We start from the raw sequence: 22,754 nt of genomic DNA on the forward strand, positions 1-22,754 counted from the left end.
AAACCTCAGCATATGATTTTTTTCTTTCCTTATTAAGTTGAGAATTTCCACCTTTTTACTTAAAGGCAGCACTTTACAGCTTCTCTTTGGCAAAACCAAATTTCCAGTGTCACTACTCTTGTGCTTTGGGGCCATTATTAAGTAAAATAAGGTTTACCTGAACACAAGCACTGTGATACCACAACAGTTGATCTGATGACCTAGATGGCTGCTAAGGGACTAATGGGCGGGTAGCGGGTAGTGTATACAACGTGGATCCACTAGGCAAAGGGGTGATTCACGTCCCGGGCAGGACAGAGCGGGACGGCCCGAGATTTCATCACACTACTCAGAAGGCGTGCAATTTAAAACTTATGAATTGTTTGTGTTTGGAATTTTCCATTTAATATTTTCAGACTGCAGTTGACCATGTGTAACTGAAACCACAGAAAGCAAAACCATGGATAAAGGGGGAGCGCTGTATAGTGAATCTCAAGTTCTCAGACTTTCCAAACCCGTCTACCAGGAAGTGAGCTTCGTGGGATCAGGAACTTGGTTTTGTTTACTGCTGTATTGCCAGTACCTAGAGCAGTGCCTGGCAATCAGTCAACTTGAATAAACGAAGAAATGTTTACAGTCTTCATAAAAATCTTACGCCTTTTCACTAAAAAAGAAATCATGTCTAGAATCAGTAACTCAATTATGCATTTTAAACTGGAATCAAGGGTAAAAGCTAAGATTAATTTGCCAAATTTTCTTAAATACTACAAATGCCTTAAATGTCAAATACATAGATTATTCTGAAGGTAGATACAAAAATATGAAAATTTAAACCTTCCTCAGGGCTTAGAGATACCACTAAAGCAATAATTAAATCGTCTCAGACAGGTAGGGGTTCCCATCTGGAGAGTTGTGGCTGAGAGGAGAGGAGGTGAGGTGCCACCAACAGCGGGGCCTTCCTCTGCCCTCTGACCCTTCCTCTGCACACTGCACCTTCTTTTCTAGCTTCTACAGATTTCCTAGCCAGCAGGAACCTTCCCAGATTCATCCATCTGAGCTGAGCAGATGGGATTCACCACTCGGTTTATAGCCAGTTCTTTTCTGAAGAACTTCCTTATTCTTCAGTCAGTCTGGACGAGAATGCTTTAAAATATTAAAATGCCAGCCTATTAGATTTGACCTATATTTCATATTTTTTCTGCTATTAAGGTCACAACACTAATGTTATGTTCTTAGGTTGATTTTGAATGTACTTTTTTTTATGGGCTAACTGTACATATGGTCAGACTGCTTTCCAAACCAGTTACCGGGTTATGAGTCCTAGGATTCCTTCAGAGTTCCAGGTTGTACTTCATCTCTGCTAGCAAAGTGTAGTACTGTTGCTTTAAATTTAATAATTGCTAGATGAAAAAATATATTATTAAAAATTTTGTATTTCTTTAACTACTAGTGAGTCTTAGTATTTCTGTACATGAAGGTTGGAAAAGTTGTGTTTTCTTCATTTGTATGAGTGAGGCTGGAACTCTTGAGAGGGTACCAAGGTGATAACTTCAATAAATGGTGTGTCCTTTTTTTATTGGATGAAACTTGTAGAAACAAAAGGGACAAAAACTCTGCCTAATCCTTAGACACCACAGTATTCTAAGTCCATTGGGTTGGCAGTTCTTCGTCTTGGATTTTAGAGCCCCATGTGATGTTAAGAAGTTAAGACACTGCTATTTGAGTTGGAACATAATAGAAACTTATTTTTTGTGTAATGGGCGGAAGAAATAGGGATTTATTGATTGTTTCTAAATCTCAAGTTAGCCTTTGGTTTTTACATAACGCCTAATAAAACAGTTTTTGATAAACAAAGATGAGCCTGCTGACTGTTCATCCTTGGCTTGGATGCTTTTAGTTATTTCCCAGTTCATGCTGGATTTTACTTAGTCACTCGGATTCTGTACCTGAGCAGACTGACAGAGGCCTTGACAGGAGCGGAACACCTGAGCCCCAGGAGTCGCGCTGGGATGACCCCTGAGAAGCTGCTGGGAGCAGTTTGCCTGCCTGCTTGCGGGTGCCAGTCGCGGTTACTACCCAAAGGTGCTGGATCATTTTGCTGGAGAGCGGAATGCGGAAGGGACTCCGCGGCTTATGAGTGACGAAACTGCAGATGGCTCTTCCCCGTGCTGGAGCTTCTCTACCCGGCTTTCAGCCTCTCGAGCGGACGGCGCCATCTGCTGGCAATTTCTCCGCGGCTCCTTTGGGTCCCGTAGAGACGTTGGTCACCTTGCACTCTGTCCCGTTTTCCCTCAACAGTGCGTGTTAGTCGTATAGAGTTGCCCTTTTTTCCAGTTCCTTGTACAATGTTCCGTTGCAGAGAGAGCACATATTTTCAAAGCTTTTGACACAAATTTCAAATTTTTCCTTTAGAACTGTTGGACGAATTTATATCAGATATTGAAGTTTTAACCAGTTTTGGTAGAGAAAAGGACTGCAAAGCTATATGTTTTTTTGTTTTTTTTTATTTGTTTATTTTTCCCCCAAAGCCCCAGTAGATAGTTGTATGTCATGGTTGCACATCTAAGCTATATGTTTTTAAATTAAATTGTGAGTTTTCCCCAATATTTATTATGGGCATTTTGAAACACAAAAAAGTTGAAAGTAGAAGGTGACCCCCTGCCGCCTAGATATGACAGCTGTTGACCCTGGCCGCAGTTTGGTTACTTTGTGTGCTCTTGACCGTTTAAAGCAAGTTGTGGACGTCATGACCACACCCCTAAACGTGGCAGCCTGTGCTCCTCCACACGAAGATGCTTCCCGTAAACGTGCATGTTATCACTGTCGGGGACACCCATCTCCAGTGTTGGCGCGCCTCCCTCACAGTCACAGCTCCCTGAGCTCCTCAGGCCTCTCTCACAGCTGTCGTTTTTCAATCCAGGATTACGTGCTGCTTGTGGTGGTTGTTTCTTTACTCTCTTTTAACCAAGAATAGTTCTCTCACCTTTTTTATAATTCTAAAAATTTTAAACTTTAAAAAAATTTTTGCATTGAATTTCAGGCTTACAGAAAAGTTGCAAAAAGTTATACAGAGACTTCCCATGTACCTGCCCCAAATGTAAACATTTTACCAGACTTTTTTTTTTATCATGCTCACTCTCTCCGTCCGTCTCTCTTTCAGCCCCATGCCCTGTTGTGTGTGTGTGTGTGTACATGTACACGTATGCTCCTACACACACACACACCAGCACACTTGAGAGAGTAAGTTGTAGACGGGATACCCCTCTGCGGCTAAATTCTTCAGTATGCATTTCAAAACAAGGATACTGTCTTAACCACAGCACAGTGATTAAAATCAGGAAAGGAACATTCATATAATACTGTTATCTACTCTGACTTTATTTAAATTTTGCCTGTTGTCTCACTAAAGAGCTTTATAGTAAAAAGGAGATAACATTTTGGGGGTCCAGGACCTGACTCAGGATCACACGTTGTCTGTCTGTCATTTATCTTTAGACGTTTGTCTTTATGTGGTGTCGGCTTTACATCAGAGACTGTGCTGGCTGTGGGGACACAGCAGGACAGGGCCCTTGGCCCTTAAGGAGCGTGTAGTGGACATGAACCGTTGGGATACTGCAGGGCTGAGTATAGGGTGTATGTGGGGGCCCGGGGGAGACGTACGCCCCGCGTGTGGCTGAGCCACTGGGAAGACTCTGGGGAGGTGGTGTGGGTGATGGTGTGTGTTCACGAGCTGGCCATGTACAGAGAAGGCCAGAGTGCTCGGGCAGAGCTGCCGGGCTGCTTGAGGAACTACAGACGGCCATCCCTTTGACTGTGGACACAGCGTGGAGTGGGGATGCAGCTGCCGGAGGGCGGGGTCGGGCAGGGGCCACCTGGACTTGATCTGCAGGGCCGGTTTTGACCAGCTTTGTACTTTGGGAAGGTGGAGAATGGAGGGGAGGTAAGACCAGAGGCTCACCGCACTCCTGCCGTGCGGGCCACACCAAGGTGTGGCCCATGGTGCTGGGTTGGAGTCAGTGCGCTGGGGGGCTTAGGACACTCGAGGAGGGCCAGGTTTTGGTGAAGGCAAAGACCCTTAGGAGATGCTCAGCGACAGGTTTGCAGATGGGGCCTCTGTCTCAAGACTGGGGGTGCCAGGGTGCAGAGAGGGCAGCTTTGGTGATGGCTCCACGCAAGTTCACGTCCCAGCAGGGGGATTGCCGAGTCCCATGCTCCACTCCCGCCCCACTCTGATCAGGTTTTCCTCTCCCCACTGCACGGACACCGCTGTGGGTCCCCAAGGCCACACTCAGCTGCACTAACATGGCTGACACCCCCTCCTCGGTCCACCTCCTCCACCCACGTCGGTGGCACCACTGGGCTCCAGTCTTGTCCTGCTGGCTGCTGCTCCTCGTTCTGTGCTGGGGCCTCTGACCTTCCTGCCTTCTCACATGGCGTGGCCGCCTCCTCTCTCTTCCCGGCTGGTCTCGCCCAGCCTTGTGGCTTTACATACTGCCGTAGTGTCCTGCGGCTGCCGGAAGTCCCACACACTGGGTGGGTGAAAACAGCAGAAATGTATTCTCTCATGGTTCTGGAACCAGAAGCCCCCAGTCAAGGTGCTGGCTGGGCCCTGCTCCCTCTGAAGGCTCGGGGAGGGTCCTTCCTGCTCTTCTAGCTTCCGGGGCTGTATGTGTGCTTGGCTTGTGGCAGCATCATTCCGGTCCCTTCTCTGACTCACACAGCCGTCCCCTCAGTGTGTCTCAATCTTCCTCTCCCCCTCTTGTAAGGATGCCAGTTATGGAACTGAGGGCGTCTCCTCAATGCAGCATGATCTCATCTTGAGATCCTTAACATAACGACATCCGTAAAGAGCCTGTTTCTAAAGAAGGTCCCACTTGCCGGGATGGGGGTTAGGACTGGGGCATGTCTTGGAGGACACAGCTCGACCCTGTGCACTTACTGACCCCACCCTGAGGATTACCGAGCTTGTATTTCTGGCCCAGGCTCATTTGTTCAGAATTTCCTCTTGGGTGTCCTCAAACCTAACATGTCCCAACTCTTGCTTTCTCCTCCCAGGCCACAGAACCTGCCCCTCACCATCTGCTGCATTTCGGGACATGTGCCTCTGCTCTGCCAGTTGCTCAGGTGGGAACCCTGGACCCTCCCTGACCCTACTCCCGCTCCACCCCAGGCCATCTGCAGATGCCTGTGCTCAGGCTCCCCTCGTCCGCAAGGCCGCCTCCCCGACCATGGCAGCACCCCTGTCCTCCTTGTGTCCCCCTAGTCACACAGTCTGTCCTTCACACAGTCAGAGGGACCCTCCTGAGCTGTAAGTCGTGGCACCCTTCAGCTCAGACCTTCCCATAGTTTCCTGTCCCCGCAAGAACACCCACGTCTTCACTTCGGCCCACCAGAGTCTGAGTCTGTGTGACCTGGTCCCGTGTCTCCCGCTCCCTTACCTCTGCTCTGCGCACTAGCTATCCCTCAGACAGGCCAGCACTGCTGCTCATCCTGCCTCCAGGTGTCGCAGGAGCTCATGCCTTCCCTGCCCAGTGTCTCACCAGGCACCTGCACGGGCCCTCCCCCAGACATTCTGCATTCCTCTTCTCATCACCTCCTGACATCATTTACCTGTTTGCATGTCGACAGGTACATGAGCCATTGTTTCCTTCGTTGTATTACATGCAGATGTGAGAAGAGTGCCCGGCCCAGGCTCCCTGAGCACACCTTTGTCCTCCTTGTGTGAGACCCGGCCTCATCCTTAGCAGTCGGTGAGTCTCAGCTCAGGGCACCTGCTCGGAGAGGCCTGCCCCCTCACACAGCCCGAGAACCGCTCACCCCCCCGCCCCGTCTCACTCTGGGCGACCCCCTGCCCAAGTCTCTGCGAGTGCTGCCTGAGTCCCCCTCCTCCTGGCCTCGTCGGCCCCCGGAGAGCAGGGCCTCACCTGTTTGTTCACGGCAGCTCCCCAGGGTCCAGAACAGTGTCCTGCACGTGTGGACATTTGCTAGATATTTGTTGGGTGAGTGAATGAATAAACCCTGATGGCTGAGAAATGTGATAACAAGTCGGGGCCTGGTCCAAGTACAGATACGTGAGCGCCAGGTAAGTGGGGTGATGCTGAGGAGGATTTGGCTTGTGACCCAGGCTTAAGGATGGTTTTTTCTCTTCATGTAAAAATACGTATTTAAAAAACTTATATGGATGCTGTGGAATAAGGGGGACAAAAAAGTGCTCTACAATTATTAACTGACGCTTTTCTGCTTTTGTTTTCCAGAAACTGTTTGCTTTTGACTCAAGATGATTTGATGTTTTATAGTAAGACTCAACCATGATGGCTACACAGACGTTAAGCATAGACAGCTATCAAGATGGACAACAAGTGAGAGCTTGAGCTTATTCTGCCTTCTGAGTACAGTCAGTGACCTGGTACTCACACACCATCAGTGCTTTGGATGTTTATAATTCCATCTCCGTGAGCTTGCAGGTTCAATTTTAAGTGTATCACACATTTATTATATGTTGGTGCTCAGGAAGACGAGCTGTAGAATTGTTCAAATTATTCCCAAGTGACACCAAGATTGCGAGTCATTTTGACTCCCCTAATCAAGGTTTCTTGGGAATTTACCTTTTTGATGTCAGTGTCAGTAAGTATTGTTGCTGTTAAAGAAAAGCTGGACGTTGTTGGTAATCACAGATTCCCATGTTGGCGGGTTGCTGATCTGAGCGGGAATCCGTGGTTTCGTATCCCCAGCTGAGAGCGGCAGAGGGGTCTGTCCTGAGGATATAGGTGGCATGGTGGCAGTGCAGTCTGTATCTTTCTGCCTGCTCGTGCTGGGGTGGCTGTGCCTGCACAGCTGTCTTTGGTATGTGGGTGGCTCCTTGACTGCCCTCCCACCGTCCCTGAGACTTGGTTACCCTTGGAGGTACAGTATAAGCCTGGGTGTTTTGTGTCTGTGACCTGAAGGAAGCGGGGAGTAGAGGGAGGTGGGAGCAGCTCCGCTGAGGCACAGGCAGCCTCTTTTGGGGGCCCGGGGCCCTGGCTCATTCCCCCTCTTACCCTGGAGCCCGGAGCTCACTTCCACTGAAGACGTTCAACCCTGCCTTTGCTTCCGCTGACCGCGTAGTCAGGAGCGGTAACAGAATGCCCAGCGGCTCTCTTCCCTCCTGCTAGAGGCTTTTAGGGAGCCCGGGTCAACTGATCCAGCCACTGGACTCGCCATAAGAGGTCGCCGCCCCGCCACGGTGAGGTTCCAGGTGGGCGGTCAGGGCCTGAGGCTGCGCCCCGCTCTTCCCGACGCTCATGTCTTTCCTTGGTGGCCAGTTTTGCACAATTCCTGGTTTGGCTCCTGTTGCACAGATTTTGTTTGTTTTTGCTGGTTTTTAAAAAAATTTTAAGTGTTTTTTGCTTCTTATAGGAATTGAGGTGGGGAATTCTGTTTCATTCTGCTCTCTTCACCTGGAAGTCCTCTGATATTTCCAAGTAATTTTGTTCTAAAATGCACATCTAATGATGCCCTCCTCCTTGCCCCCTGCTGAGCCCTACCTGGCCCTGAGCCCCCCAGGCTACTCTGCAGCCCCTCCTGTGCACTTGCCTCTGCCACCACTCTCCTGGGCTTCCCTCTGCCCTGTGGCCTGGCGCTGGCTGTCCCCTTTGCTCCTCTTCTCTCTGCAGCAGCTTGGCCAGCTCCTTCCTGTCCTGCAGGTCTTTGCTTCAGTCCCCCTCCTGCAGAGCCCCCTGCTTGCCCTGTTACCATTGCAGCTGCTCCCTCCCCCTTTGCCGCCTCCCTCCCGGTCCCTTCCTCTGATGTCTGTTCTCCTTCTGTGGCACTGATCACCTTCTGACACAGCTGTTACAAGATGGCCTTCTGTGCCTACCTGTGTCCGTCTTCCTCTGACCAGTCCATGCCCTGATGTGGCCGAGTGTCCAGTGCAGTGCCGGGCACAGCGAGGGACAAGGCCTTGCCTTTGGTAGCTAGGCACTTCCCCATGACGTGGACAGCTCTTTGTGAACATTATTTTAAATAAGCATTGAATATTCTACAGTATAGATATACAAATTTACTCAGCCGTTCCTCTGAGATTGAACATTTAGGTTTCTGTTTTTTCACAATCATTAAAAAACAACCTGAGGGGCTGGCCTGGTGGCATAGTGGTTAAGTTCGTGTGCTCCACTTCTGCGGCCCGGAATTCACAGGTTTGGATCCTGGACGTGGACCTACGCACCGCTCATCAAGCCATGCTGTGGTGACATCCTATATACAAAACAGAGGAAGATGGGCACAGGTGTTAGCTCAGGGACCATCTTCCTCACCAACACAAACAAACAAACAAAAAACAACCTGAAATAAATCTTGTAAGGCTTTTTTATAATACTGTCTGATTTCCCTTCGGAAAGATTGTGTTCGATTGGGCTTTAGTTAGCTGCTTTAGTGTTTGTTTTTTTTAAGAGAGAGAGAAAAACAATTCCCAAGTACACTGTTCCGTCTGAAGGCAGCAGAATGGAAGTTTCCTTGCTCACTCTAGACTGTTGGAGAGATGAGGACAAGGCCCGGAGCCTGGATCTGCATGACTGCCCCCTCAGCCCACAGCCCTGGGTGCCGGGGCGGGGTCATGCCGGGTCGCAGGCTCTCCCCCCAGCTTCCCCAACCGGCTGCTTCCTTGAGGGGCAGAGGCGTGGCATCTGGAGTGGGGGCAAGTGGATCCCGGCAGTCTGATCCTGAAGAAGCCGAGGGGGTGGTGATCAGCTCAGGGGTAATTACAAGTTTACTGCAGCGACTTTGGTTTTTTTTATAAACTGAATTCTTTATGTTTAAGGATTTAAATACGTTTTACCCAAGTTACAAACAACATAGCAAGTTTAAAGCATTTTAAATGGTAATATCTTTGTCTTCCTCTTATGTTTAATACTATTTCTTTAAACACAGCTAGTCTTTCCTTTCTGAATGCATTGACTTTTTAAAATATTTTTATAGCTTATATATTCCCAAAGTTTAAAGGCAGACAGGGGAGAATTCAGGCCTGTCACAGATATATAGCATATTGGGTTTGAGTTGTTTTTGTGACAAGAGAAAAAGAGCTTGGATCACGTGTTTATCCTTGTCTTATTGTGACGTCCTTCAGTGTGAGGATGCACTGCAGGTAGAGATGCCAAGTAAGACTGCATACGTACCCATTCCCTTCAATGGTGTATAGTTACTATGGTTTCGAAAATCAGAAGCATTTCACAGATATTGGTCCTCTCAGTTTTTAAATGGTTTGGGAATTTGACCTTTGTTTTAGCCATTTTAAAAGCATGTTAAATTCAATGGAGTTCTGTTGGTGGCATTCTTTTGCGTTATTGCCAGTCATGTAACTGTCTGGCAATTTTCCATTCCCATTGCATTCCTGTTTGAGAGTAGAATATTTAGTAGTAGTTTATTATGTGTTTAGTAACCAAAATTCTCCTCCTCCTTTCACAGATGCAAGTAGTGACAGAATTAAAAACGGAGCAAGACCCCACCTGCCCTGAACCTGATGTGGAAGGAGTGAGCCCTCCCCCCGTGGGGTCCCAGACACCGATGGACGCAGACAAGCAGGCCATTTATAGGTAGAAGGGATGTGATGCGTGTGGGTTTTAAGACGAGTAAGGAGAGTAGAAACCTTGTGGGGTGGAACACTAGAGCCATTAGCTGGGCAGAGTAGTAAGGTACGATATGATAACTGCTGGGCTGAAAATGTCCTCAGATTAAGATGTATTTCTAATAGCTTTAAAAAAAGAGTTTTGGAATATAAAGCTACAGCTTAGTCAACCTTGCAGAAAGAAATCTTCAGCCCAGATGGTTTTACTAGAGAATTCTACCAAAAATATAAAGAATAAAAAAATAGCAAGTCTACACAATCTCTTCCAGGAAATAGAAGAAGAGAGAATGCTTCCAGCTCATTTTATGAATTGAACATTACTCTGATACTAAAGACAATACAAGAAAAAAAAAGTACAGACAAATATCCCTCATGAATTGAGGCATAAAAATCATCAATAAAATATTAACAAACTGAATACAGAAATATATAATAATAGAATAATATTGGAATAATATGAATAATATATAGTGACCAAGTGGAGTTTATCTCAGAAATGCAAGACTGGTTCAGTATTCAGAGATCAACAATGAGAACCACAACGTGATCCTATCAAGAGATGCACAAAAGCACTTGACAAAAGTCAACCGTCAATTATGGTTAAAAACTGTCAGCAAAGCGGTAATAGAGGGGAACTTTCTTAAGCTGATGAAGGGCAAATACAGAAAATCCTACAGCTCACATCATATTTAATGGTGAAAGACTGAATGCTTTCTCCTAAGACTGGGAAGAAGGCAGAGATGTCCACTCTGACTCCCATTCAGCACTGTAGTGGAAGTCCTCGCCAGTGCGGTAAAGCAAGGAAAGAAAGAAAAGGTGTCCCAGGTTAGAAAGGAAGAAACAAAAGTGGCTCTGTGCGTAAACGACATGATTGGCTGCATAGGCAATCCCAAAGAGTCTGCCAAAAAACTTCCAGAACTAGTGAGTGAGTTTGATAAGGTCACAGGATACAAGGGCAACACACAGAAACCAGTCCTATGTGTGTGCCAGTAATGTACAATTGGAAACTGAAATGAAAAGGGCAGTACCATTCACAAAAACTCCAAAAAAATTAAGGTATAAAGCTAACAAAACACGTACAGAACCTTTATGCTGAAAACTGTAAAATGCTCATGCAAACAATCAAAGAAAACCTAAATAAATGGTGTGGAGAGACATACCATGTTCGTGGATTGGAAGACTCAACATAGTAAAGATGTCAACTCTCCTGAAATTGACCTACAGATTTAAGGCAATTCCAATTAAAGTCTCAGCAGAATATTTTTGTACATATAGACAAATTAAGTTTAAATTTTATATGGAAGTCAAAAAGAACTAAACCAGCTAAAACAATTTTGAAAAAGAAGAGTAAAGTTGGAGGAATCAGTCTACCTGATTCTAAGATTTACTGTTATGTTACAATAATGAAAATGTTGTGATACTGGTGAAAGGATGAACACATACGTCAATGTCACAGATAGAGTTCGAAATAGATCTACACAAATATGATTCCTTTGATCTTTGGCAAAGGTGCAAAAACAAGTCAGTGGAAAAAAGGTAGACTTTTTGACAAATGGTATTGTAACAGTTGGACATCCATATGCAGAAAAAGATCCTCCATCTAATCTCAAATCTTATACAAAAATTTACTGAAAATGGAGTATAGATCTAAATGTAGATTTTAAAACTGTAAAACTGGTGTATCCATACAATGGAATATTATTTGGCCATAACACGGAATGAAGTACAGATACGTGTTACAACATTGATGAGCCTTGAAAACATTATGCTCAGTGAAAGAAGCCAGATGCATAAGGTCACATATTCTATGATCCCGTTTATATGAAATGTCCAGAACTGACAAATCTATCGAGACAGAAAGTAGATTAGTGGCGGCCTGGGGCTGGGGTTTGGAGGAAAATGGAGAGGGACTGCTAATGGCTACAGGTTTCTTTTGGAGATGATGAAAATGTTCTAAAATTGACTGTGGTGATGGTTTCACAACTCTGTGAATATACTAAAAACCGTTGAATTATAAACTTTAAAGGGATGAATTGTATGTTATGTGAATTATACTTCAACAAAGCTGTTAGATAAAATAATGCATATATTCATACTAAAACATTCTCACGAAAATGTAGAACGTACATTTTTTTTTTCTTTTTTTCCCCCAGGCATCCACTTTTTCCATTATTAGCTTTGTTGTTTGAAAAGTGTGAACAATCTACGCAGGGCTCAGAAGGCACAACTTCCGCCAGTTTTGATGTGGATATTGAAAATTTTGTAAGGAAGCAAGAGAAGGAAGGAAAACCCTTTTTTTGTGAAGATCCGGAAACTGACAATTTGGTAAGTAAAATGTTTCATTTATATTTTCTATTTCTTCCAAATTTAAAATCTGTTCATTGAGTTTTAAACTTCTAATTAGCACTTGAGACTGTTTGTAGTTCTGCTGAAGGGGAGAATCGCGTACAGTTCCTGAAATGACTTATTTTATGTGTGTGTGACTTGAACGTCTCCCGTGTCTGGCCTCCTCCAGTGACCCTCTCCTTTATAACCGGGTGAGATGGTTTGAGCCTGCATCCTAGCTGGACTGGGTGGTCCAGTCCTCCCCTAAATATCTGAGAAGGTCTCTGGGGGTTGGGATGCTCACCTGCCTTGCTTCTCAGGCAGCCTGTCTGACCAGCTTCTGTCCTTGGCTTTCCCCTGATCGTGGACACAGGACTTTATTCTCCAGGACAGCTTTGTCTTGAGGCTGGCGCTAATTTGGGTGGGTGACAAAGCTGTATGAAGACTCGGGGGGGCCCACAATGAGCACAGAGCAGGGACAGGCTTAGCAGAGTCCTCTGAAGCCCCTCACTGCCTCCGTGGGCCTTTCTGTGTGAGGCCAGTCTGTCTCACGTGAGCGCCCTGCTCCCAGTTCCAGTGCTGCAGAATTCAGGGTTCTCTGTGCTTTCCGAAGGAGGTGGAGAATTCTTTGGGGTTAACGTCAATGCTGCACCCAAAAGGAGTGGTGACTTTCGGCCCTGGGGGCAGCGTTAGCCTGTGTCTGCAGCCTGCCTGCCCGCCCGCCGAGTGTAACCGAGGGTTGGCCTCCTGGGTTTGGCTAACACAGACCTGGCCTCAGTGCTCCTTCACTGCAGTTCCTTCAGAGCCGGCTAGCTCTCTGGCCAAACCCTTAGTCAGGGCCCTTATCAGCAGAAGAGGGTCTTTGGAAAACTTTTTCCTGAATAAATTGCCGGGGTCTTAGTTTTTTTGTTTTCTGTTTTCAATTTCTCATTACGTGTTCAACCCTTAGGACCTGATAGATTTTATAGGTGTGTCTGACTTTGGGTCTGTCTCCTCATCTTTGAAATGGAACTACAGTGCCTACCCTTTTGGGATGAGGACCAGAAGCTCTCTCTGCCTCTAAGTCTCTGTCCTATGGCCATCAGCGAGTGGGGGCAGGTATAGCCAGAGTGTCGAGTCTCTCCTGACTGGTGTTACAGCACAGGGCCCAGCAGAGCTTTGTGCTTGATGATTCTCATTACCGACCGATCGATTGATCAGTTCATTCCACACGTACCTGTGAGTTACCACCACCAAGGTCACGGGGGAAGGGGCTGAGCTTTGGGTTGTGGATTCATAGGCAAGTGGAGCTTATGGTAATGGTTTCATTATTAGTGTCAGTTATCTACTGCTGTGGGACAGATTACCCCAAAACTTAGTGACTTAATACAAAACTATGGAATTTTTAGAAAAATCATAAGAGAAAATCTTTAGGATCTGGGGCTAGGCAAAGAGTTCTTAGACTTGACACCAAAAGCACCATCCATAAAAGGCAGAGATGATAAGTTGAACTTTATCAAAATTAAGAACCGCCTATGAAGTGGGTATGGATTCATCCCCATTTATAGGTGAAGAAACAGAGGCAGAGCGAGGGTGGGTAACTTGCCCGTCATGTAGCCAGTCAGTGGTGGAGCTGGGTTGAAGCCCGGCTGTCCCTTGGCACTGTGGCTCACTGAGGTCAGCCTGGGACTGTCTTCTTCCCCAGATACCAAACCACAGGTCAATGACACTGGAATGATTTGCCATTTTGCCTAATTTCTGATGTTATTCCCCTTCTGTTATTGGCAGCACACATGCCACGGCTGTCCAGTGTTCTGGCTGATAACAGAAGGGTTCTGTGGTGACGATTGTAACTTACCATCGTGCTCTATTTGTCTTGTCTGAAAGTCTTCATTTTCTCCGCTTCTAGATGGTAAAAGCAATCCAGGTTTTGCGAATTCATCTTCTTGAGCTGGAAAAGGTTAATGAACTGTGCAAAGATTTCTGCAGCCGATATATTGCTTGTCTGAAAACGAAAATGAACAGTGAAACTCTGCTGAGTGGGGAACCCGGAAGCCCGTACTCCCCTGTCCAGACCCAGGTATTTACGTCTAGGTCCTGCCCTGCTTCTTGGCTACTGTACGCTCTGCAAGGGTGACATGCATTGGTTCCTGAGAGCACCAGCCCTTTCAGAATTGCAGGCCTGTCGTATTGGCTGTCCTGCTCCAAGGAGCCTCTGGATCTCTGACCCCGGCCTGGGCTGGGCATGAACTCCCTCAATCCAGGGAGACTGTCCATCTGGGCTTCGTGCAATGGAGGAAGTGAGGCCTCGATCTGTGTACTGGACCCTGGATCCTATGTTTCTGAAGGATGGAGTACCATTCATTCCTTTCTTTCCTTTTTTAAGTATATTTTTTATTATTTTTTAAAATTGTGGTAAAATACACATATCATAAAATTACCATTTTAACCATTTTTAAGTGTACAGTTCAGTGGCATTAAGCATATTCACACTGTTGTGCAACCGTCACCACCATCCATCTCCAGAACTTTCCATCTTCCCGAAACTGAAACCCTGTTCCCGTTAAACAGCTCCTCATTCTCCCCTCCCCCAGACCCTGGTACCCACCATCCTACTTTCTGTCTGTATGGATCTGACTCCCCTAGGGACCTCATGTAAGGGGAATCATACAGTATTTGCCCTTTTGTGTCTGGCTTATTTCACTCAGCACAATGTCCTCCAGGTTCCTCCACATTGAAGCACTATATTATATTTTAGCCACCGATGGTGTGTAGTGACATTTCCTTGTGGTTGTAGTTTGCATTTCCATGATGGCTAATGATGTTGACCATCTTTTCATGTGATTATTTGCCATCTGTACCTCCTCTTTGGTAGAATGTCTGCTCATGGCTATTGCTCATTTTCTAATTGGATTTTTTCTTTTAAACTGTTGACTTTTGAGAGTATTCTAGATACTAGTCCTTTATTGGATATATGATTTGTAAATATTTTCTCCAAGTCTGTAGCTTAGCTTTTGATCCCCTTAACGAGTCTTTTGCAAAGCAAACATTTTTAATTTTAATACAGTCCCATTTATCAACTTTTCCTTTTATGAGTCATACTTTTGGTGTCAAGTCTAAGAACTCTTTCTCCAACCGTAGATCCCAAAGATTTTCTCCTATTTTTTTTCCTAAAAGTTTTATATTTTACATTTAAATCCATGACCCATTTTGAGTTAACTTTTGTGTAAAGTGTGAGGGTCCAGGTTGAGGTTCACTTTTTTGCCTCTGGGTGTCCATTTGCTCTGGCACCATTTGCTGAAGAGCCTGACCTTCCTCCACTGAACTGCTTTGCATCTTTGTCAACAATCAGTTGGGTGTATTTGTGGGGCCCATTTTTGTGTTCTCTGTTCTGTTCCATTGATCTGTGTATCTATACCATATAGTCTTGATTACCGTAACTATATAATGAATCTTAAAGTTGAGTAGACTGATTCCTTCCACTTCATTCTTCTTTTTCAAAATTATTTTAGCTATTCTAGTTCCTTTGACTTTCCATATAAATTTTAGAATAATCTTGTCTATATCTACAAAAAATGTTGCTGAGATTTTGATAGGAATTGCATTAAACCTGTATACCATTTTGGGGAGAATTGACATCTTTACTGTGTTGACTCCTCCAGTCCACAGACATGGTATGTCTCTCCATTTATTTACTCTTCTATGATTTTTCATCAGTGTTTTGTAGTTGTCGACATATAAGTCCTACACATGTGTTTTTAGAATTATACCTGAGTATTTCATTTTTTTGAGTAATTGTAAATGGTATTATATTTTTAACTTCAGTGTCCATGCTAGTATGTAGAAATACAGTTGATTTTTGTTTATCTTGTATCCTGTGACCTTGCTGAACTCGCTCATTAGTTCTAAGAGGTCCTTTTTGTAGATTCCTTAGGATTTTCTACCTATTCAGTCACGTCATCTACAAATAGGGACAGTTCTATTTCCTCGTTTTTGATCTGTATGCTTTTTATTTCCTTTTCTTGCCTTATTGCATTGGCCAGTACATCCATTACTATCTTGAATAGGATTGGTGAGAGCATACGTCCTTGCCTTGTTCCCAATCTTAGGGGACAGTATTCAGCGTTTCACTATTAATTATAATATTAGTGGTAGGTTTTTTTCTAGAGAAAGTTCCCCCTCTTCCTGTTTTTCTGAGAGTTTTTTTTTTTAAGTTCTTTTTTTTTTTTTGTGAGGAAGATCAGCCCTGAGCTAACATCTGTGCTAATCCTCCTCTTTTTGCTGAGGAAGACCAGCTCTGAGCTAACATCTATTGCCAATCCTCCTCCTCTTTTTTCCCCCAAAGCCCCAGTAGATAGTTGTACATCATAGTTGCACATCCTTCTAGTTGCTGTATGTGGGACGCCGCCTCAGCATGGCCGGAGAAGCGGTGCGTCAGTGTGCGCCCGGGATCCAAACCTGGGCCGCCAGTAGCGGAACGCGCACACTTAACCACTAAGCCACGGGGCCGGCCTTGAGAGTTTTTATTATGTTGAATTTTGTCAAATGCTTTCCCTGTGTGCATTGATACAATTGTGTGATTTTTCTTCTTTCGCCTGTTAATACAGTAGATTACATTACTTGATTTTTCAAATATTGAACAAGCCTTGCATTCCTAGAATAAACTCCACGTGGTCATGGCACATAATTCTTTTTATATAGATTTCTGAATTCTGTTTGCTAATTTTATATATATATATATATATATATATTTTTTTTTTTTTTGTGAGGAAGATCAGCCCTGAGCTAACATCCATGCCAATCCTCCTCTTTTTGCTGAGGAAGACCGGCCCTAAGCTAACATCTATTGCCAATCCTCCTCCTTTTTTTTTCCCTTTTTCTCCCCAAAGCCCTAGTAGATAGTTGTATGTCATAGTTGCACATCCTTCTAGTTGCTGTATGTGGGATGCTGCCTCAGCATGGCTGGAGAAGCGGTGCATCGGTGCGTGCCCGGGATCCGAACCCAGGCCGCCAGTAGCAGAGCGCGTGCACTTAACCACTAAGCCACGGGGCTGGCCCCTGCTAATAATATTTTGTTAAGCATTTTTGTGTCTATATTGAGGGATATTGGTCTGTAGTTACTTTTTTTGGTACAGTCTTTGTCTAGGTTTGGTATCAGGGTAATACAAACTTTGTAAAATGAATTGGAGAGTATTCCCTCCTCTTCTATTTTCTGGAAGAGATTATGTAGACCTGGTGTTAATTCTTTAAATGTTTGATAGAATTCCCCAGTAACACTACCTGTACCTGGAGATTTCGTTTTTGGAAGTTTTTAAATTATGAGTTTGGCTTCCTTACTAGTTATAGGACTATTCCAATGATCTATTTTATACTGGATTTTGTCTAAGTTGTCAAGTTTACATGTGTCAAGTTGTTCACAGTTTCCCTCTTTCACCTTTTGATGTCTGCAGGGTCTGTAGTGATCTGCCCTTTTCATTCCTGATATTGGTAATTTGTCTTCCCTCTTTTTTCCATCAGTGTCACTGGAAGTTTGTCAATGTATTGATCTTGTCAAAGAACCAGCTCTTTTTTTGTTGATATTTCTCTGTTGTTTTTCTGTTTTCAATTTCATTGATTTCTGCTTTGATCTTTGTTATTTCCTTCCATCTGCTTGCTTTGGTTTCATTTCATTCCTCTTTTTCTAGGTCCTTGATGTGGAAGCTTTGATTATTGATTTCGATGGCTTAACTTTTCTTCTGACCAAGTTAATGTGGCAGACTTTATGTGTACCTACCAAAGCTTATGCATTCAAATGGATGTGGTAGCCCGCAGAGTGTTTGTCTTTGGATGACATCCACTTATGCTATTTCACTGCCCAGATACCTGGGTGCCTGAGTGTGCCAGAGCCCGTGCTAGATGCCAGGTGCAGAGATCCCTTCCCTTGCCAACTGCCAATCAGCCGCCAGAGTAAATGGATCAGATAGCCCATGTAGATCTAATTTCAGATGAGTAGTGTCTCTGACGTGGTGTTTACAGACACTTTCGTGGAGCTTGCTGCAGGCCAGGCCCAGCCCAGCACTACACACACATGAACCCCGGGGGCTCAGATGTGCTTTCTGCTGTGGGAAGGACGGGTCCAGAGCTGTGCCAGCACCAGGGGTGACCGCCGGCACCCCTTAGAACCTCCCACGCTGGAGGGCATCATTTTCTGAGTATGCTCATCCTGTCAAGGAGGCTTTGGTTCTTAGAAAATCAAAAGTCTGAGTCAAATCAAATGGAAAAGGTGTGTGATAAGATTCAGCAGTTTTGATCTTCCTGGTCACTCCTCCCAGGTTTAAGGTGTGTTTAACATGGCGATGAGTTGTAAGATAATCTTTTGGAAGTCAGTTGAAACTAATATCTCAGTATTGATCATTGCATTTCATATTCAATTTTACATCTCTTGGTTTCCACATATGTAAGGCATGCTTTATGGAGGGCTTGTCATCTGATGATGCTCCTTCCCTCAAGCGTCTTTCCTTTATTAACAAAACCATTATGCCAGTTGTTTTGAAAATTTTAAACACGGGTTTTCTGTTTTCTCCTGATCCCTTCCCTGTATATTTCTGATCTACAGCAGATTCAAAGTGCCATCACAGGCACTCTCAGCCCCCAAGGAATCGTGGTGCCAGCATCTGCGCTGCAACAGGGGAACGTAACCATGGCAACAGTGGCAGGTATGATAGAAACTAACGGACACCTTTTCCTTAAGCTTTTGCAGAAAAAAGTGCTTTATATTAGAATGAAGAAGTGCATAAATATAATTTTTAATTAATGCCAGTTGCTGATATAGGAGTGCCAAAATCTAGAGCTCTTTGAATGCTTGGTTCTTGTTAATTCTCAATAACAATATATTATGCAAATTGTTTCCCTACCAAAAAATATTGGGGGAAAAGGTTTTATATGGGAATTGAAAATATGTAGCAGAAACCAATTGTAATTTTCAAATAACTTAGCTTTTAATTGTGCTCTTAGCGGCGCCTAGAAAATCCTAAGTTGTTTCATGAATTGATGACAAGAAATGCAGTCTTAGTCTTAGTATTAGTTATATAATAAAAACCATTACAGGAAGGGGACAGATTCTAGAGTTCTCTGGTGCATCTAGAACATTGCAAATACAAAACCTTCTTGAAAATGGAATGGGGCATGTAAGGAGGGGTGAAATTTACACTAAAAAACCCCACATAATAGCACAAAGGGAAACCCCCACAGGAAGATGAAAGCACAATTGGTAAAAAATAACCATAACAGAAATAGTTGTTATCTAACACCTTTGCCAAGTCCTGTAATACGTGCTAATGTGGGGAAAAGTAGAAAGCAGAGGCAAGCAAAAGAAAGAATTGCAGACCCCTAAGCCGACCGTGCCCTGCGCAGTGCATCGTAAGGAGCACGGGGCGCCTGTGTGGCACTGTGCCATGCCCACTGTGGGCGCTCGAGCACGGCTTGTCCGGTGAATTCGTTTTAGTAATTCATAGCAACAAGTCAACTAGCAAAGTATTGTTGGTCATTTGAAATGATTTAATACGCTCATCGAACTCGAGATTTTATTCCTTCCCTAAGTATATTGAGAAGAATGGTTTTAAATTGTTGAGACTTAAAAGTAGTTTATTTTTTCCCTTCCTTTTTGAGGTGGCACAGTTTATCAGCCTGTCACAGTCGTCACTCCCCAAGGCCAAGTAGTGACGCAGGCATTGTCACCTGGGACAATCAGGATCCAGAACTCCCAGGTGCGTGTGCCATTCTTACGGAAGGGTTATGATGGGGGAGGTGGGTGCCGAGGTTGAGCCAGGCTTGGGCTATTCCTTCTGTGTGAAGATCATTGTCTTGGACTCCCTTTCATGTAGCAATCTCCAGTTCATCTGAATGTCAGTGTTTTGTTTCTTTTTTACTCCTCATCTCCCTCATTATAAAAAAGTTGCGAAGTTCAGAAAAGTCTAAAGAAGCAGGAACAGTCACCGTGACCCCTCCCCCAGGAACCACTGTTGTCCAGTTTAATGTTGGAGTGTGTGGTTGTCTCTGCATCAAGGGATTCGAGGCTGTGTAGACACACTCTTCCCGGCCTCGGAGGGTCACAGCAGAGCCACCAGGCAGGTCTTCCGGCCCATGCCAAGGCCCCCCGACACCTCCCATGGGAGCGTGTCAGCCAGGCTCGGGCCTGTGCGCGCCGAGAAGCTCTCCAGGGCCTTTCTGCTGTGCATCACGGGAGCCAGAGCACGACTTCGGGCTGGTCCTCGGGGTATCCAGGGTGCTTCCTATCGCCCTCACACCCTGATGAGAAACCTGAGAGGGGGCTCCCCCTTCCCCTCTCCACCCTCCTCTGCCCACCGCCTCCCCGGGAACACCAGCTCCCAGAGCACAGGAGGCAGCTTCTCGGGCAGAAGCGACAGAGCTAGACCCCACCCACACTGTCCCTCTACCCCGCCCGACCCCTCTCCCTGTAGTTTTCCATTTACAGGGTCTGTGAACATGAAGCAGCATCTGGTTCACAGAGCATTTCCTGGTATCAAAGTGAGCTGTTTTTAGAGGAGCACATTTTAAAGTCAGTGCCTTACTTATATAGTTCATTCGTCCTGTTGTCTCGGAAGGAAGCTTTCTACATCAGCGAATGTTCCTGCAGACAAGATCACCAGTGTAAATAGCAGCTGGGATAGTTCAGTGGAACACCTTCTCACACGGAACATGCACCTGGCTCCCCGCTCCCTCGGGTGGGCTGGGACCTGACTCCTTGCTGGCTGCCTGTGGGCTGCCTCTACTCTGGTCCCGGTGGCCCTGGCAGCCCCTGCGCTTGTCCCCTCCCCGTCACGTCCCCCTGTGGTTTATTGCTTCCAGGTGGAGGGCTGGGAAGGTGCTCAGGGCTCTAACAGAAGAGTACAGAGATTTGATTGAGGGCCCTGGGCGGGGATATACCTTCTATATCTGATTCTATCATAGCTATTTGAGCTGTTCTGGGCTCTTTTTTCCTTCTTTTTTGGCCAAAGTTTGGGTTCTTGCTGTGCTTCAGATAATTAGGGTGAGTAACTTAGCAGGGACCATTTCTGTTTTTGTGTCAGAAACTATCAGGGTTGGTTTTGTCAGGAAAATTGGTGACTGTCAGGGCTCACGTTGTCACTGTGGCCGTCAGTGTTAACTCCCGGTGAATCTCGGTGGTGGTGGCAGCATGGTGGCAGTCCTGGATGAGCCCTCGTCACACTTACTCCCGTGCTGTCCCCGTCCTGCCCCTCGGGCGGATCCCTGCCCGGTATCTCGCTGGGTCGTGGGCGCACACGGGGGCGATTTTAGCGCAGCTCGCTCCCCCAGAGGAGAATTGGCTGCTGTGGGCACATTCTGACCCACTGCCCATCAGAAGCAGGCAGGATTTCGACTCTCTTCCTAGGGCATCTCTGCTGAAAAGCCTTTAATTATGCTTCTAGTACAAACCCACTGAAAGACAGTTTTTGGAGAAAAAGAGAAAGAACCAGGGGTCTGAGATTTCATTGGCTTCCTCTCCTCCACCCCTCCACACCCTCTCCTTTCCCAGGAGAGTCTTGTTTGTACAACAGTTATTTATATATTTTAGATTTTGACTGTTGTTTGGCCTCTGATAAGATTTTTTGCCTCTGTTTTTCTCCGTGCGATTATTTTTCATTGTCTTATGAAGTTGCTGTGTGTCAGAGCTCGGAGTGTCCGGGTGTGGACAGGCTTGTGACGGGTTCCAGTGATTCCTGCCCCACCCTCCTGCTCCCTTCCACTCCCCACAGGCAGCCTCTCTCAGATCTTTTAGCCATTCTTCTGCATTTTCCTCCATGTTTCTAAATAAAAATCCCCCCTCTTGACTGCCCCCTTAAAACGTCTCTTTCTGGCTTTTTGTCGTGGTTGGTGAGGGGCTGTGCTCTCTGTTCCCGTCTCTTGCCGTGTCTCATCACGCGCTTTCCCACTCATGTAGATCACAGTGCAGTCAGTCTGTTTCAGTGTTACCATCATCAGGACCGAGCACACGCTGGTTTCTGCTGAGTGAGTATAGGACTGTGATCACAGCACTTTTCTGGTTCAAATGTTTGTTTCTGCCTGAGTTAATAATGGTTTCATTTTTCCCTTTGCTAAGTGTTCCTGGTATCGATGGCTAAATCCACCTGTATCCTCCTACACCCTCTCAGTGCTTCCCCTATGCCCACCCTGTTAGATAGCGTGTCAGGGCTGTGTGTCCAGGAGCCCTCCACCCTCTCAGACTCCTGGGCTGGGTGCAGGGCACCAGGCGTGTTCTTGGACTTTCCTTTGACATCCTCTTGAGGACTCCTGTCTCCTGGACCCCACATCTTTTACCTTCTTGGCTTTACTCCCCTTTTGAAAACTTCCAGAGACAATGTGCATGAGAAGTACATTTTGTTGAGACTTTGCAAACCTAAAAATGACTTTATTTTGGTCTCATACTTGATGTGCGGTCTGCTCACATATGCAATTCCAGGTGGCATATCACTTTCCCAGCGTCGGGGAGGTGTGCGGTAGGTGTGTTCCGGTAGCAGGGTTGCCTTTGAGAAGGTCGGTGTCGCTCTGTTTTCCCCACTTTTAGAAGCTTCTCTTTTCTCTGAGTCTTTGGTGCTGAGTAGAAGGACCTTGTGTCCTTGGGTCTGGGACATTTTCCTGAACTCTCTCTCTGTGACAGCCTCCCCCATGCCCCCCACATGCACATTCTCTCTTTCTGGCGCCCTTAGTAATTGAACTTGACACCTTGGTTTTTGTATTTTAATTCCTATTGTCTCCTTTTTGTCTGAGAGATTTCCTTTTATCTTCCAACCCATCTATTGAGTTTTAGATTTTCAGCATAGTTTTAATTTCTAAGAGCTCTTCTTTGCTCTCTGTGCTTTTTTCCCCCTGGAAG

At 45.6% G+C, this 22,754-nt stretch overlaps 1 protein-coding gene across 4 annotated transcripts in view; it reads left to right on the forward strand.

Annotated features, from left to right (window-relative positions):
• The window catches only part of PKNOX1 (PBX/knotted 1 homeobox 1), a 55,514-nt gene that overhangs the window by 16,245 nt on the left and 16,515 nt on the right, over positions 1-22,754 (forward strand). For 3 of the 4 annotated variants that reach the window (XM_058523174.1, XM_058523173.1, XM_058523171.1), the window contains exons 2-8: positions 5,035-5,103; positions 6,234-6,338; positions 9,418-9,545; positions 11,731-11,902; positions 13,791-13,961; positions 18,477-18,576; positions 19,529-19,626. In XM_058523174.1, the coding sequence (XP_058379157.1) occupies positions 6,288-6,338; positions 9,418-9,545; positions 11,731-11,902; positions 13,791-13,961; positions 18,477-18,576; positions 19,529-19,626 (720 nt within the window). In that variant the 5' untranslated portion in view covers positions 5,035-5,103; positions 6,234-6,287. The remainder of the gene's footprint in view (positions 1-5,034; positions 5,104-6,233; positions 6,339-9,417; positions 9,546-11,730; positions 11,903-13,790; positions 13,962-18,476; positions 18,577-19,528; positions 19,627-22,754) is intronic. The other variant, XM_058523172.1, reaches the window with a different exon arrangement.

This window comes from Diceros bicornis, chromosome 27 (assembly GCF_020826845.1).
Source record: "Diceros bicornis minor isolate mBicDic1 chromosome 27, mDicBic1.mat.cur, whole genome shotgun sequence".
In the NCBI taxonomy this organism is placed as follows: Eukaryota; Metazoa; Chordata; class Mammalia; order Perissodactyla; family Rhinocerotidae; genus Diceros; species Diceros bicornis.